The sequence below is a fragment of the Haemorhous mexicanus genome, chromosome 6 (assembly GCF_027477595.1).
Source record: "Haemorhous mexicanus isolate bHaeMex1 chromosome 6, bHaeMex1.pri, whole genome shotgun sequence".
NCBI classification, from domain to species: Eukaryota; Metazoa; Chordata; class Aves; order Passeriformes; family Fringillidae; genus Haemorhous; species Haemorhous mexicanus.
In genome coordinates this window covers 56,450,467-56,468,073 of record NC_082346.1, presented here as the reverse complement: position 1 = coordinate 56,468,073, position 17,607 = coordinate 56,450,467, and the positions used below count along the sequence as shown (strand labels likewise).

The 17,607-nt window shown below is 35.9% G+C and overlaps 1 protein-coding gene across 4 annotated transcripts in view; it reads left to right on the top strand.

Moving 5' to 3' along the window:
- PPP1R13B (protein phosphatase 1 regulatory subunit 13B) overlaps positions 1 to 17,607 on the top strand; it is a 69,641-nt gene that overhangs the window by 27,142 nt on the left and 24,892 nt on the right. For 3 of the 4 annotated variants that reach the window (XM_059850419.1, XM_059850418.1, XM_059850417.1), the window contains exons 3-4: positions 5,108 to 5,227; positions 6,720 to 6,787. In XM_059850419.1, coding sequence (XP_059706402.1) covers positions 5,108 to 5,227; positions 6,720 to 6,787 — 188 coding nt within the window. Of the gene's footprint in view, positions 1 to 5,107; positions 5,228 to 6,719; positions 6,788 to 13,953; positions 14,085 to 17,607 lie in introns of those variants that run through there. The other variant, XM_059850421.1, reaches the window with a different exon arrangement.

Sequence of the window (17,607 nt, the reverse complement as noted above, 5' to 3'; positions counted from 1 at the left end):
ATAAATGAAATATTTTCTCATACTTTAATTCTCAAAAATGTTTGATATTGAAAGCTACAAGCTTCTATAAAGTGGGAAATAGAGTTTATCCATGAAGTTGCAATGGAGGGACTAAGACTAAATTTTGTATCTGCCTTGAGAATTATCTTTCTTTGATCCTATTAAAGTCAATGGAAATCTGGATATTACTGTGAATAGAATAAGGAGAGGTCTGATTTTAGCTGGTTGTTTTCTGTTAATTCTGTTAAATTTCTCTTAATCTCACCCAGTTTTCTGAAGTGCAGATCTACATACAGACACTTAGGTGAAGGAGCAGAGGGGCTTGCCCAGAGCTTCTGCCTGTTGTTAGCTCTGAGCTTCTGGTAAAACTCACATGAAGGTGCTTTCACAAAGGTAGATTTACTTGCTAAATTCCCAAGGTCGTAACTGTATAGATCTATTCCACTGAAAGTGTAGAACAGAAAATACTGAAGAGAATGAAAGAAAAAATAAAACACTCACTTATGTTTCTGGGTCTTTGACCTTTAGTGTCAGCAAAAATGATATCCTGCACATTAGTTTTAAGGCTCTCTGATGGGACTTTCAGCACAAATGTTTATTTCATTGTTCTTAAATGTAGGATGCTGTTAGAAAATCTGTGACCTCAGCTTCTTGACCCAAAGTCTAGGGTGCGTGGATTTCTCAGTGGAACAACCTGGGCATATATATGATAATTTTTCCTTATGCTTCTTCTGAGAGCTAAATTGAACTCTTTCCACTGATTTTTTTTAAAAGAATTTTGCCTGGAGCGGAGATCTGATTTAGAAAACAAGAGTCTGAACAGTTAAATGCGACAGTTACAACAACCAACTTTAAACTATGGTTCTGAGTGGGAAGTGTGAGGCAATTTGCAGTAAAACTGCTGCATGTTGTACCAGTGGAAAAGCATATTTTATCTCTTTTATTACACTGTCTCTGATCCCTCACCCTTATCCTCAAGAGATCTGCAAGTGTTCTTTCAGAGGACATTTTGGAAAGTAAAATTCAAAACAGAAGTTAATACAGAAATCATGGGCTGAAAAACCACGTTAGATTTAGTCACACACTGTAAGTGGTCTGTTTTCCTGGCAGTCTGTCCCTGTGGCACAAATGACAAATTACAACTTCCTCCATAAGAGAGAGTCTGCCTGGCTTCTTGTGAACATGTTAAACTCCTCTGCTCTACAGGTAGCCACAGCTTCTTTTAGGTAGCCTAGCTGAATAATGCATTCTATTCAGTCCATTCAAATTCAAAGCATTCGGGCTTGTGGACTGTAATCTTATCATGAGGTACAAATAAAGTTTGCATGCCCAAAAGCCTTTCTAAACTGTATTGCTCTAGCAAAATACTGTCTGTTTCAATAGTATTCCTGTTTTGAATGTATATGTACAAGTAGATGATAAACACTTGATTTTATTTTTAGAAGATGAGAGACCAATTTTCTTCCAAAAAAATGTTACTAAATCCAAAAATTATGTAAGATTTCTACAGTGCAGAGAGACTACAATAGTTTAGCTGTTGGAAAACATACTGGTTTATTTATTACTGCAGCTTTCATTTCTTTGCTTTTGTGTGACAAAGAAATGGTTGAGGGCTTTGAAGGAGTTGTAGAATAGTTTAGGTGTTGTTTGCATTAGAGTCAAGAAACTGATTTTTCTCAGAGCTGCATGGCCTAAGCATTTCATTATTCACATTTGATTTTGGTATTTCATTTTCTGTTCCCTCTCCTTTCCAGTTTCTTGAGATGAGTAGTAGTTGAAAAAGTCAATAGGGTTTTTGCCTGATATATCAGGCTTTGTCAGTTTGGAGCTTATTCTTTTTGCGAGAATTTCTCATGCTGTAACAGGAGACAAAACCAGAATGTTCTTCCTCATTCCCCTGTTACTGCAAATAGCAGTCTGTAAGGTGGGTCAAAGACAGGTGTGATGCCAGGAACTTGTAGTATGTTTTAAGAGAGAATTGATTACAACTTTAAATCCACCCAGTACTGAATTTTTCAGTTCATTTACACCTGGAATGCCCTTCAGCAACCAGTCATAACATTCCTCAGTGTGGTGGTACAGTAGGAGGCAAGAGAGTGTGAAAGAAATAGTTTCTTACTCTGAGTATACTTCTGCAAACCTGAGCAGGGAAAAACCTCATTCCAGATATCACAGCAGACATCCCTGTGGAGAAAATCAATGTTTTTTATTCTGGTTTCACGTGGAGAAGGCATAAACATGTTTATTTCACATAGCAGGATTCTTGAAATCAGGATAAAAACAGATTTTGAAGACTGAAACTTATTTTTAAGTAGTGGATTTGTTGCTCCACTAGAAGAATTTTGCAGCTCTTTTCTGAAACATCGGTGCAGTATCTGTGTTTCAGATTTACAGGGTATTGTGTTTTGGAATACTTAAAACTAGCTCATCCTCAAAACTTTTGCTTAAAAGAAAAAGAGTATAGCTCATTTCTCAAAAGTATTTTAGAATCTTGATCCAACTTAAAATCGAAGCAGTTTTTTCGGTTAAGTATGGATGGATATTGATAAGTATGGATGGATATTTTTAAGGATGGATGGATATTTAAGTATGGATATTTATAATGCTTTTCTGCTTTGTTATTCATGAAAACAAATGTTCTCTAGACCATTTTTAATGTGTTGCTAAAGTATAGGAATCCAGCCCTTTTGTTACTACTCTACACTAATTTTCCTATTTAATTTTTTCTTCACACTCTCAGAGTGCTCTCTTCTATTTAAATTTTTTTTTAAAACTCTAATAAAGTTTGAAATAGTTTTCAGAAACCAGTTACTGATGAATATGTCTGAAGCTATAACAACCAGGAAAAATTTAACTGTAGTGTTTCTCTTTGTTTTGATTTTATTTGATTTTGGTTCTTAAAGAACAGGGATCTTCACAAAATATATCTTGTACTATTATACTACAAATAGCTTTCTTCTCACACTTCTTATAGTTTAAAAGGATTGAAACTGTAGGAAAGAATGGGCATTTCAATTCTTACCATGTCTTGTGTCAAGTGTTAATGTCCATTTCTTCTTCTTCTTTGTTTCCTGAATTTGTTTAGTGTAGCCAGGTTGCACAGGATGATTAGTATTGCTCCATCTTTCTTTTCATTGTTTCAGTGATGTTGATGATGCTGTTACTACTTTAACCTGTTTTCCATCTACTTTAGGATAACATACCAAACTGGTTTTGTGAAAGAACTGCTAAGCTAGTAGAAGACATCTTGGCCATTTCTTTCCATTGTCACTGTTTGAAATATATTAGTCCTAATTATTGAAGGTGCATTATGTAAATTACACCTCTTATTTTGACTAGTTCCTGGGATCAGGCCTTACTTTTACTGGGAGACCAGCTCAACCAGGAGTGAAGCTGCAGCTACTCCTCACCATTCCATAATTAGTCCAGCCCTGTTACAGCTGGGTTTGTCTAGCAATTTTTCTGTTTGGGAGAAATTCCTAAAGATTCATATCTTGTGTTCTAAAGTCTCTGAACTAAACCACTTAAATATTTTTACATTCAGTGATCTTTAGAAGACTCATGCTGCAGTTTTAGTGGATATGCTTCAAAGCACTTGAAACGTTACTTTACTTTACAGGAGTTGAAAAACCTGAAAATCATGCTTTTAAAATTCCTTTTCAAGAACTGAGCAGTAATAAGCCACTGACCTTATTCTTGTGTGCTTAAACATTATTGACAAAGTTTCCACGACACCACTTGAGGGAGGAACAGGAAGAAGTGAAGCAAATCAAAGATTTTTTTAAATGTAGTTGTTGGGTTGCTTTGGGGGGGGTTGGGTTTTTTTGGGGGGGCAGTTTTTTTTTTTAAGAAAGAAAAATTTCCAGCCACCTGATTAGTAGGATTAACGTGTGGTTTGAATGACCTTTCCCCACTGAAAGCAGCTAGATCTAACTGTGGCTAAATTGTGTTAATCACATACCTACTTGACATGACATATTTTGACAAAAGTTTATTGTATTAAGTGCATTGTAAAACAATTGATTAAAATATATTGGTTTTTAACAATGAAGTATCCTAAGAGTATCAAGACATGTACATCTATGTAGTTCATGATGTATATAAATTTAGGTAAATTTCATTACATAAAGGTATCCTTGTGAATTGGTTTCCCCAGGCATTTCCCAAGATTTATCTTTGAATCATTTTGTCTTCTCATGTCAAATGAATGAAGTATGAAATGGATGCCAACCTTAGAGGTACTTTTCCCGGTAGGAGATAGTGTGGCTTGGGTTTTGGAGGCCAAAAGTATTTTGCTTTCAACAACAAAGTATAGTATATAAAACATTAAAATTTTATTCTGGTTAGAAGATGGATTTTGGTACCTTAGCTAGTATGAGATCTTAAAATGGGGATTTTATCATCTTAATAAAAACAACTGGTAATAAATGCAAGTGTAATTATGGAAGCAGTGAAAAACTTGTCTTCTTAAATGTATTCTCATTTTGAAATACTGAATATATAGTGTGCAATGTCTTAGTAACAATATACATGATCAATTTAGAAGAAATAATTACTGTATGCAAATGTTTTCTTGGGGAGAAGCCAAGAGACTGGCTGTTGCATAGAACTTAGTCTTTATTTGTTCAAAGAGTTGCCAGTAATTCCACATATACTGGAAGTTAGTGTCTGGCAAAGTGTATTAGAGTGGGAGTACCTGCTCAAGTACTTAGGAGATTAAATGTCAATATAATGATAAGGGTTTTTGTCTGTGTGGAAACCCAGAGGTTCAAATTGAATGAATCATTTTAATAATAGAGCAAATGGCCCATTTGGTGTTGATGGGGAGCAAAGTTGCTAGTTCCTAAATTAGGGTTCCTAAACACTGGTATGGATTTGCAAGCTGGTTCTGTAGTCCTGTGGAGCATCGAGCTGTGTTACAGAAGCAGGCAAGCTTTTAATACCATACATCCAGTGGGTGCCTGTTTCTTAGACTCCATGTAAGACAAAATACATCAGATAGGTTGAATTGCTGCCAAAAAGGACATTCTGACTATTAATGAGTTCTGTATAACCCTGCTTGGTTTTAAGGAGTTGTGATGAGGTTTTTCTGGTTTTGTACTTGTAGAGCGCCCCATACCCTTTGATCACATGATGTATGACCACCTGCAGAAGTGGGGGCCCCGCAGGGAAGAGGTGAAATTTTTTCTTCGTCATGAAGAGTCACCAGCTGAAAGCAATGAACAGAGTAAGTACATTTATCCTGTAGTGGTGTGACTGAAAGAGATTTTAAAAGATTTCTGAAGTGAGTTTGGTTTTCAGTTTGTTCACTGAACCTCAGTGGTTATATGTAATACGACTTCCTTGTATCAAAGCCATTTTGACCTTCTTCAGGGGCACCTTTATTCTTGTTCTTGTGCACCAATTCTCTTCTTTAGAATAATTTTTACCAATCTGTTGATTAATAGCAAGATATGTTCGTATTCTGCCTAATTTGGATCCAAAAAAGTTGGTGGATATTAGAGACTTGATGTAGTTTTTTCTTATTGAAAGTCCCTACATTTTGACAGGGTAGAATGGTTCCATTTTCTTCTCTCAGTTGCACAGAGAAAGACTCAGTAACTCCTTTGCCTCCTTTAAAAAGTCAGATCTATTTTACAGACATCACTGGCAGAGGTTTCGGTGCCTTTGCTTTCTTAGTACTTCATGTAGGTATATTTAATAGTCATGAAAATTTGCATCTTGAAAAATTGCTGGTCTGCTTGGTTCTATAAGAGAAGTGTTTATATGAAACAGTGCCCTGTAAAGTGGGGTTTCTTAAAAGGCTGGAATAAAAAAATGCCATTGTTTTAGCTTTCTGAACTTACTGGTGTAGACTGTACTTAATCTTTGAGAAGAGTTTTGAGACTGTGCATTGTAGACTTAATGGCTGTCAGACTCTGAAGGACAAGAAATGTCTCTCAGTGAGGTGTGTTTGCATGCCCAGATTATCCTGACTCATTCAAGTAATCTGACTACTTTTAACAACAGGATTTCAAGTCTTTGCTGAGTCCTTATTGGTTTCAGCTGAGGCTTCTTCTCTTATTTTTAAGTGGTTCCTGCTTGTTTTGAATACAGAAATAGCAGACCCAAAAATAATGGGAGGGAATTTTGTATTAATTAGATACTTTGTAAGTAGTCTGTTATCCTTTGGGCAATACCAATAGAAAGTATGTTAAGAAATTTAAGATACAGTTAAAGCCAAAGAATTTCAATGTACGAGGAAAGCATTGCTCCTGAACCATGCTTGGAAGGCTTTTTAATTCATCATTGAGCTATGGATAGATTTCTAGATTAAAGTTGTTTATAAGTTAGACATTAGAAAAACTTCCTCTACTATCTTAATTTGTGTGTTCAGTTGAAGCTACTTCTTCTGGACACAAAATATAAAATTTGAGCAAAAAAAAAAAATTGTCCTTCATGCCATTTTGCCTAAAGAGAAGTCAGGAAAATAGAGCTGCATGTCTGTACTTTTAACTGAGGAATTTTGTGAAGTAAAGGCTTTATTTCTGCTGATTCACTCTTTACAAAAAGTAACTTTACTAAGAAAGAGTTGAAACTAACAGAATAAAAATTCACAGGTAAAAGTTTGATACAAATTCTTGAACAGAATTTGTAGAACATATGACAACAGACTCAAGAGTAAAATGCATTTGTGTTGAAAACTGAACTTTGCACTAAGAGTGACACTTTACTTTTAGGTGGACGTCAAGCCCAAAATCAAAGAAATGGTATAAATATACCGGTGGAGAAACGAACAGAGAATGGGGTATGTAATAAATCTTAAAGGTTTGGATCAGCACCACTCAAACACTTTGTGTTTCAAAAATTATTACTATTCAAGGTGTGTTATGATGGAAATTGGGAAAAATATATTGATCTTGGTTTTGTTTTGATTTTGTTAGAAAATGAATGGGACAATGTGTCTTTTTTATCAACTACTCTGAATTTTCTGTCTAGAAAGAAATTCCGTGATATGAGAAGCTCCAGAGACTTATTAATTCATGTTCTAATCTGTTGTATTCATTGTGTGTGAAGTGAAAACAAGCTACATTATACTTTCACACTTATATTGCCTGTCCACATATCTTTCCTTTCATTTATCTCACTGGTACTAATTCATACCATACCGATATATGTTGAAACATGAGGATGTATCTATGAATTGGGATGTTTTCAGATGCTGGTAGAAGAGCTTGCATATCCCTCAGAGCCATCATTTTATACTGGCTTTATGCACTTGATTAATTTCTACACATGGAGGTTTTTTAACTAATATATTACTGGGTTTCTAATTAAAAATACAAATTACATACCATAGGCAACCTGTGATTCCTGGCTTGAACATTTTCTCTTTTATACATAAAACATAGTATATCTCTTTCAAAATTAACATGGCTTAAAAGCCTTGTACTCCTGAGCTGAAATTCTCATTACTTTCTTCTCTCCTGTCTTATCTTCAATACTAATGAAGATTCTGCAAAGCATAGTCTGTTCTTGTTTGTTCAGGACCATTCTGCTGCCTTTACCAAGACACTCCAGCTATAGTTAGCCATTTTTAAACATTTTAAAATTTCAATAAACAATTTGAACTCAGCAATTCTTAGTTATATTGTCTCAGTGAAGCACTGTCACTTTACAAGTGTGCGTATGGTTCTTCCTCAGAATAAAATAATACTTCAAGCAAATAATACTTAAAAGCAAACAAATCATTTTTTTCAAGCTGAGAATCTTAAAAACAATTGCGCAAATTCAACTGTTCTGTGTTTGTATATTGCCTGATAATTACGATCTAAAATTCACACACTCTCTCATGTAGCAGCAGAGTTGTTCAGTCAGTTTGCGGCTCTTTGCAGCTTGTTTTGTGTATGGCCTGTGGACCTAGGGGAAGGAATTTTTTTCCCTATTCACAACAGTTAATCATGTATTGCTTTCTGCGTTCCTATTCTGTAGAGAACACTGTCTGATACCCTCTGCTGCATGGATCCGTTTATCCTGCTGCCATTGTCATATTGACAATGTAGTGAGATCATGGTGCTCTAAAGTGCTGGGGGAACATAACTCTTTCATGACCTCCCCTGATTTACTCCTCTGTGTGGGTTGTAGCTCAGATACTACATTTGGAATGTAATACATTTGGAAATTAGGACTGGGATGTGCAGGATGCCTTACAGTCTCACTTCTTGCCAGGGCTAAGCTCTATGATAGCATGGCTCTGTATTGAATTGAATTTGCTGTGAGTTTTAGGGGTAAAGCTCAGACTTGATAACTTGAATAACACTTCTATCTTCATTCCATTCAGGACACTTATTTTTCTTTTTTTTTTTTTAAATACCAAAAGTTGGCCACAAAATTAAAATTTCGTGGGGAACCGATCACTTTAAAAATGACTTTTACCAGGTTTAGGAAATAAAGTGTATTAAATATCAGGTTTATGAAAATAGAAGACTAAAAACTGAGGGTGTTATAGTAATGTAAAATTGTGGTGGGTTTTATGCTAAAAATGGTACAAATTAGGTTTTGGAGGTGTTTAAAACTAAGATTTTCAATTGTGCTAAGTTTTAAATCAGAGGGGGAGGGGGAAAAAGAGGTGGCTTCAGGATCAAGGATTTAATCAGCTTACACTTACGTAATGCATTAGGCTTATTCATTGTTGCTGGCAATGCTGAATGTTAGACTGGCCCTAAAATCAACACAAACCAATGGAACATTGAAGACAGCTCAGATTTTACCAAATACTCTGCATTCAGGTATATTTTTATTACGTGTACCTGCTTTAAGGATGAAATATTTGATTTCCTGCTTAATATTGGGTAGAGCTGTAAGTGTGATATGCATAGAAAACTTTAAGATGAATGTTAGTTTCATTGATTGAACCAATAATCTTGGAAATAATTATGGGCAATCTATCCAGTTAAATTTAGATTATTCTATTAATTGGCATTTTGTCATATGAACTAAGATTTTTTTGTTGTTCTTTAAATTATATGTGCTTGATCAGCAATTACTTAAATAATTGTTAACTTAAAATCACATTATGTAAATGCTTAAATTTCATTAGATTTTTTTCAAGTTAAAAATAGAATAGGCTAAGTCTCTTCCAGCAGTGAAGCATTTGTGTAAAAAGAATACTTACCTGTAAGTATTCATCTGGAAACTTTGCATTCTGTGTAATAAAGTCTAAAGGAAAAACTTGGTGAGGTTTTGTGAACTGACAAGTGCTCTTATTCCAGAGGTGACCTTTTGGGGTTTGCATTTTGTTTACGACTTTCTGTCTTAGAAGTGGATTTATGCTGGAGTCGGGACCTGATCTTTCTGCCAGTACATAAAGGTACAGATGAGTGAAGATCAGACTTACATAACTAAACATTTCCTTTTGCCAGGGAGATTGGACAGTGTCTCAGGAGGGATTCTCTTCTCTGAGAACAGCTGCCTCTTCCTCTGCTTCCTTTCTTTAGCTTGTGTAACTGAGCCAATTGGAGCTGAACCCAAGTTGTAAGAAGGGGAATTCTAAATAAATAAGGGGGAAAATGTTTTATCATTGAGAGTAACAGACATGGGAACAGACTGTTCAGAGTCTGTGGAATTTTGATCTAGCTGAATAAAGTCCTGAGCAGTCTGAATTGCTCCGATCAGGGCTTATTGAACCAGGTGACTTCCAGAGGCTCCTTTCTACCTAAATCATTCTTTGTTTCTGTGATCAGTGGCCGTGAAACAGTGGTCATCCAAATGCTGGGTCTTGTTTGCTTTCAGATGTGCTAGCATGATCCCAAGCATCATTCCATAGTAGCAGCAGTCTCTGAACAGTGAGGCAGAGCAAATATAGGTGAAGCCACTGGGGGTCAGTGGCAGACAGGAGAGGGACTGGGGAGCCCCATCCCGGCTGAGCTGCCAGCCCTCAGTAGGAGATGTGGATCAGATGCTGCTCTCCCAGAAAGAGCTCTGACTGGATAATGACAGTTGTCCAGGTGAAAAGATAATCAGATAGCCCAGAAATTTCTTGGAGATGAGAAAACAGGAAAACAGATGTAGTTCAAGGGGGGAAAAAAAGGATACGGTACAGGAACATGACAGAAGTCAAATGTATTTGACTGAATAAAAGTAGATTAGTGTCATGAAAACAGTCTGTATATGAAGAAATACTCATTTGCTGTAGTTTCTTATATATAAATAATAATATATTTTAAATATAAACTATTTTATACGTAATAATTTACTTGGGGAGCATAAAATCTCAGTTTGTGGTCTCTGGTGCCAATTGTTTAAACTTATTTTTGCTGTTTCTAAAATTGCTCCCCTGATTTAGAGAGAATGATATCAATAAGCCTTTTTCTTAATGGATGTTGACTGGAGCCTCTGCCAAGAAATACAAAGTGCAATCTCATTTTATCTCACTACAGAATTTGTGTTAACATTAGTATAAAGGAAATTTGTGTAGAGGAAGAAAACTTTACCATCATCCCAAACCAGAGACACACTCCTGCAAATTTTCTTAGTATTGAAGGCGTGACCAGTAGTTAATCTACTGTTGAGTGTTAAAAGTTTTGTGCTGATTAGATAACAGAACTCATGCTCACTATTTCTGTTTAAAGTGTCTCCAATCAAGCTTTTAGCAAAAATTACACAGGTAGTCCAGCTGTTGTAGTATCAGAAGACTCTTATACTGAGGGAATTCTTAGGGAAATTCCATTAACAGATGGGTTAAAACTTCTACATACGTGTATACACAAGGCAGTTTTTTGTAGCACTGATTTAATTTCAAAGAGTGTATGGTTGCTGATGGAGTCTCTGTATTCCACTCCATCATGACAGCAGGAAAACTGCACTGCTTTTGAGTGCCTGTGGTGTGACTTGTTCCATTCTATGCTTAGAGATTAGATAGATTTACAAGTTGTGCCAAAATCCCTGAATAGAATTATAAATTGTTCATTAGTTTTAACCATTTCATCCACATGAGTGTGACCAGATAAAAAGGCATTAAACATCTAATGTACATTGTGTTATGGGAGGCCATTTACAAGTATTCTTGCTCAAGATATAACAAATCTAATTGTGAGGAAAAAGGCAAACAAGTCACATTTTTAACAGAAGTGATAAACTCAGATGAGAAATACATTATATGTATTTGCTTGAAGTTTCTCATTTGAACTATTGAAGGATAAAGAGCTTAGTCTGGATAGAAGTTGTTCTTCAAAGCTGAGCTGCAAATTCAATTTAATATAAGCTTGTAAGTATTAAGCACTCTGTTTATAACATTTAACAGTGTGCTTGGAAGGGGCTGCCATTCACATAAGGCAGGTTTTAATCAAATTTGTTTTAAATGAACAGAAAACTATGTCACTCGAAATTTAGATTCAGGTGTCTCATAGCAAAGTCAAAGCAAATAATTCCATTAAAAGATGATTTTAAACAATTTAGGCACAAACAATTCTAACAGTGTGCAGAAAAGTATTTTTTCCTGAAGAAATATTCATGTAAGCTTCCTGGAACCTTTTGACCTTCTAATGAAAGGGTAGTTGAATCAGATTCAAGTTTTCCTAGTTTTCTGCTGCAAATTTCTCTGTTGCTTTTGTTAAAGAGACAAAAACTTGTCTACTACTCCTGCTGTCAGAGATGTTTCCTTTTATAAGGTATTGATTCTGAAAATTGTTTATCTGTTAGAGAGGGAAGCCTTGCTGCCCTTACAGCAAACTTTTGCACCATTGAATTCCTAGTTCAGTTCCTAGCTCAGAGTTAATAGAGTTTGGATTCTCCACCAAGTGATAGAGGTCTTTAAGTCTGTCTGAAGCATTTTCCAGACAGCTGGCAGTATGTTGCTCTTCAAAAAAATAGAGAAACTAATCCAACTAAAGGATTGAAGGGGAAAAAAAAAATTAATTAGGAAGCAGAAAAAAAAATTAAAGTCTAAAGCTAATTTTAATGCATACAAATAGCTTTTGAATTCTTGCCAGACTAGAAATCTGAGTCTTTTCACGCCTCAGTAAAGGATAGTTATGTAGGGGAGCATCTTTAAAAGACTAATAATTGTGTGATCCTGTAGAAAGTATTTCTGTGAAGCTGTAGGGAATTCAAATGCTCTTGACCTCATACCTCCCTCTGAGGCCTTTTTTAAACCTTTTGGGCTGAATCACATCTTTCTTGGATTTGGAATAAAAGCAGCATTTTAACTTGTCCTGTGCAATCTCAAATATATTGCAGTCCATAATGGACAAAGTTACTGTATGTTTAGATTTTGTGAGAATAATTTCATAGGTTTCATTCCACTTACTCTGTGATTATTTTCCTCTTACAATTTTAATTATGTTAGGATTAGTTTATGACTAATAGTCACTTTTAACATCTGACTTAGTTTGGTTTGGTGAGTCTAAGGGTTATTTGACTGGTTGCGACCCGGGAGCATTCTTGGAACCCACTTGGAACCTTTGTGAATGGGCTGTTTTCCTCCATGTCTTCTCCATGTAGTTATGTAATTTTTAATCTCTGTCACTCCAGATACCAGATATCTATCTAGATGGCTGTGGATATGAGAGTCACAGAATCCAGACTTGTATCATACAGACATTTACACACACCTATTTGCAGTGTACAGATTTTGTAGTTCTGCTGCTTCTCTGGGTATTAAAGAGAGTTCTGTTCAACAAGTTACAGGAACTGAATATGTGTTTTTCTAGTTCAGGCCAACCAAAGGATGTGTTCCCATTTTACAGAGGAGAAAATACCTAAACTGCACCACTTACTGAATCTCTACCTCTAGTTCCTGTTTTTGCAGATCTAGCTCTGCTTTTCTTCACTCATGGCTTTGCAGTTTTACAGCAATATTTAGCTGCAGATATCCATGGCAGGGGGAGGAGGAGAAGTCTATATGTTTGTTTAATCTCTAACTATGATATTTATTTTCCTATGTTTGTGTTTTTGGACATGGAGCCATACAATTCACTCTTTTCCCTGGATTTCTAAATAAATGAAGCATGAGAAGAATTGCTTCCAGTTGTCACTGCACATAGAGACCTTGAGCTGCTTGGCTCTTAGTAAAGTTAGAACAATTTAGAATGAGTGTTTCAGCTGATTTATAACATTACACACATAAAGTAAATGTTACTTAAAGAGTTGTTATTTTTCTGAAGTGTTGCTGTGCAGCCCTTACACCTGTGCTGTACACTTCAATACTCTCTGTCACAGCTGTATCCTTTTGCAGTCACATTAGTATCATTTTTAGTTAAACCAAATATTTTAGTATCAAGTTATTTTAATGAAGTTGGGACTTGTCTTTTCCTTTTTTTCTGTAGATCTTTATAGGACACTGATTGTGAAATTCACTGCGTGGCTCTGAGAGCTTGAATGTGAAAGTTTGAGAGTTAGGACTGCTGCTCTGACTCTGAACAGCTTCCAGTTCAGAGCAGGAGGCTCTACTGGTCCATGCAAGGCCAGCTATTCATTTTCAGTCCAAATTTAGAGTTCTGTCTTTTATGTAGCTGTGTCATTTGCAGATCAGTGTTTTCTCTCATCCTTTCCATGGTCTCTGTGGTGTTTCTCATGCAGTGCTGCTGTGGCCTCCTTTCTCTGACACACCTTTCCATGTTCACTGACTTGCTCATTTAGTTTCCTGTCCATCTTGCCTCTGGACACCAGGCATACCTATTTCCCACCAGCATGTTTTTCCCAGGCGAGCAAACCTTTCTATTTCTCTGTTGTTTCTGCAGCTGCCTCCAGATCTAATGGTTGCTAAGTTTGTTCCCCCTGCAGTCTTCCTCGGATCAAAGCCGAGAAAAATGAAAGTCCCTCTGGCTAATTTAGAAGCAAGGGAGTTAAACTTGTTCTTCTTCTCATATTCCTAGTGGATGATCATACTCTACAGCTCATACCTTTACTTGCTTGCTAAAAATAAGCCTGTTCTTTATTCAGCTGGAATAGTCACTGTATTGTGCTTGGACATAGAGTTCTTCACTGTTCTTATGGAGACCCATTTGACTGGATCTCTTGTGTAAGTGCAGTGAATCATGCTTGAATTACTTTCTTGAAAGAAGGAAGAGAGGGTGAACTTGCATGGCATTCGTGAGTTTGACAAGGTAAATTACAGCTTTTAATGTTTTGGGGTTTCCTGATTTGTAGGTACATAAGAAATTGTTAATGGGGTTCAATATTTTCTGTAGTTTTTAATATTTAAAAATCCTTAGGTCTAGGTTTTGGCTTGTTCCAGTCTTTTCTGGCTTGCAGATTCTTGATTTATGCTATTGCACACATGCTTTAGCTTTATTACTGGCTCATATATTCATCTTGTTGCATGCAAGATTTAAGAAAAAGCTGAATTATGTAGGGAAAAGCAAATAGCAAACACTGTAAAGGTTATTTGCATAAGATTGTGGTATCTGTTATGACTCTGTTTGCCTTTTATCTTAGGCAGTCTCTGTTAATAAAGAAACTGTTAAGTTTCAGGTGGTATGGTTTGCTGTCACTTTAAACAGTAAAATTGCATACAAAAAGCAATGATTTTTTGATTTCTTTGGTATTTAGGTTTGGCCCAGCATTGGTAATACTACAAAAATACAAAGGAACAAATAATCCATGTGTTTTTCAAGCTAAATTATCTATAGTCTTACACTTTCAGTTTAACCTGATAACTGTGAAAGAACTGTATATTGCTCAACATTTTCCATTGAATATGAAAAGTGCAATGAATCAAGCTGATTATAGTTGACAGCTGGCTTGATCTTGCCGTGATTAGGTCTTTTACTGCTGGCAAAATCCACTAGCCTTTTCCGTTAGCTGATTGCTGATGAATGCAGCGAGACAGCTTTTCATATCGATAAAGAGTTTGGGGAAACCTGCATCCCATATGGAGTAAGATTAAAAGGCATCCTACCTACTATTGATCGCACTGAGCCAAACAGCCATGCAGGAACTCGTAAGATGTGCAGGGTTATTGTTTTGGCTTGCTCACAACAAACTGTTAAACCAGTAGTGTAGGCAGAAAAGAGCAGAAAGATGGAGCTGAAGCGTGTTGAAGCGTCGGAAATGTTTACAGCTGATGGGCAGTGCTGCGAAATAAAGATGTGCTCTCTTGCAATTAGATGGGAAAATAGTGAACAGGTAATGAATTACTTTTCAAAATTTGTTTGTTTTGCACTTTGGTGGGCATGTTATTTAAGTGCTGTGCAGCTTTTGCACTTCAATTTGAATGATTTTGGGTTTAGTTGTCACATGGCCAGAATGCAGACCAGCTTGGGTTTTGTAAGACTTTATCTCTGAATTGAAATTCTTTATCAGATTTTCTTACATGCATTTACTATCTTTCTTATGTTTTAAGACTTTATCAAAAGCTCAGTCATTCAAAATGTCATGGTCAACTTTTGCTTTTAACAGTTTGCTTTAATGGGAAGTACAAGTTGTACGCTAAGGTTGCAACACATCTTTCAGGATACTTATTTTCAGTGCTTTTGTGTTTTAGAAATTTTTCATTATACTATTCTCATATGAACAGTATTACATCACAGAAAAACTTCGTATTGAAACAATTAAGGGTAATAATAATAAACACAGAATTGGTGCTAAACATATTATTCAGACTAACAATAACTGCATCTTAAGCATCCTTAGCAATCCTATCAGAATAAGCTGTTGCTTTTAGAAAAGACCCAGAAAAATATAATTCCAAGACCAGTTTTAAAGGATCTAGACAGTGTATTTTCAGTGTGTATTGTAACTTGTCTATGACTCAAAATCACTCTGAGTAAAAGCATCAGTGTTGTAAAAAGGTCTAAGATTTTGTACACAACTCATATTTCAACAAGAATGCATAATCTCTTTTAAGATGCTTTTTTTTAGGAGTATGAGGTTGATGTTTAATTAAAAATCAGCTACTGGGTATTTTAGCCAAGATTAAAATTAATATAAACATACTTAAGATTTCTGTGGCTGTTTAAAAGTGGCTGCAAGGACAAGGAAGAAAGAAGTGCTTTAAATAAACAAGTTTCAGATGCTTCTTTCCTAGAAGTAATTTATAAGCAGTCTATTTCAGATGTAGCAGATGTTCAATATATGCTTAAATCCATTTCTAATTTTGAAAATCTATTCCAACATTGTTTTCATTTTTGTTAAGTTCTGTCTTTTCATAGCTGTTTTGCTTAAAATAGCAGCCTCACTAAGAAAGTAATATGGGAAAACAGGAAATCTGGAGTCTGTAGCTTATACTGAGTAGACTTTAAACATGTTCTTATGGAGTGACTCACAAGCACCAGCAAACTGGAGGAATTACTAACAAGACAGTGTAGATTGAGCAAGGTTAAGATTTTTATCAACTATAGATAATGTGACATTCTTCAGCAAACTGTGATGCAGTTGAAGCAACTTTATTGTAAGAAACTGTTAGTGTCTTTATTTGCATGATGCAATAATATTTTATAATAGGATTTTGGGGTAAAATTACCCAATTCTGTTTGTGATGTTAATTGCAGGATTATTTTATTATCATGAGATAGTACACACTAGGTAGGTTTTCTTTAATTCCCAATATTCTGGGTATCTTTTCTGGGTTTAATTAGCTCATTCATTTCCATTAAGCTAAAAAAAGGCACGTGCTATTGTCATTGGATTCTTTAAAATGGATTTCTGCTATCGGCATGTTTCTGACCCAATTAAAAAAAATGCAAGGCTGAGCTGTGGATAAAGCCACTAAACTGGAAATAATGTCATCCATGTCGAGATCAGCACAAACTCTATTTTAGTTTAAATAAAAACAGATACTTTCTTTTGTCTTTTTATAGCATTACACATGAGTTTAGACAAAGGATTTTCAAGTTGTTTATGTGTGTCACTAAGATCAGGTTTTATGGAAAATATGGTCAAAAATCTATTAAAAACCTTGAATTTGATATATAGGGTCAAAATATTTCAGAAATTTATAGAGATCTCAATAACTGATCTTCAGCAGATGCTCCATTTCTTCCTATAGACCTCAGAAAGCAAAAGGAGGCCACATACTTTTCATATAAGACCTATCTGATGCAGGATTGACATAATAAACTCTGAAATCTTCCATCTGTTTTCCTCATCACTACTGTTGTGCCAAGGACAGGTACCCAAGGTGTGTCTTGGATATTCTCACCAGCAACCCTTAAGGATTTGTTGCCAACTGGGCTTTTTAGAGCATCCCCCAAACTTTGTTATTTTGAATGCAGCTTAAGGCAAAGATGGAACATGTCTGGGCTTCTGCTGCTCATGTCCAGGTTAGCATTGGAGAATTAGGAAGTCTTTTGGTAGATTCAGCAGGCAAAGCAAGCTGTTCCTTTCTCTTCTGCTCTGGCAGTTTGGAGTTCTTCAGCCAGAGCTGTTATTCCTTTGCTGTAAATGCCACACAGGGGAGGAAATGCAGGGATGGCCCAGAGGGGTGGCAGCACTCTGGTTTGGAGAGGCCGAGAATTGTCAGAGTGCCAATCCCTGTCTGGAATTCAGTGGCTGGAGAGCACTCCAACCTACCCCTTTTCATTGTATAGTTGTCATTCTGCTTTGTTCTGGGAAAATGCTCATTTCTGTAATACACTTCACTCCCTTTTTGCCCACATGCTCGTATACCTAGTTCCAGATCTGCCAGTT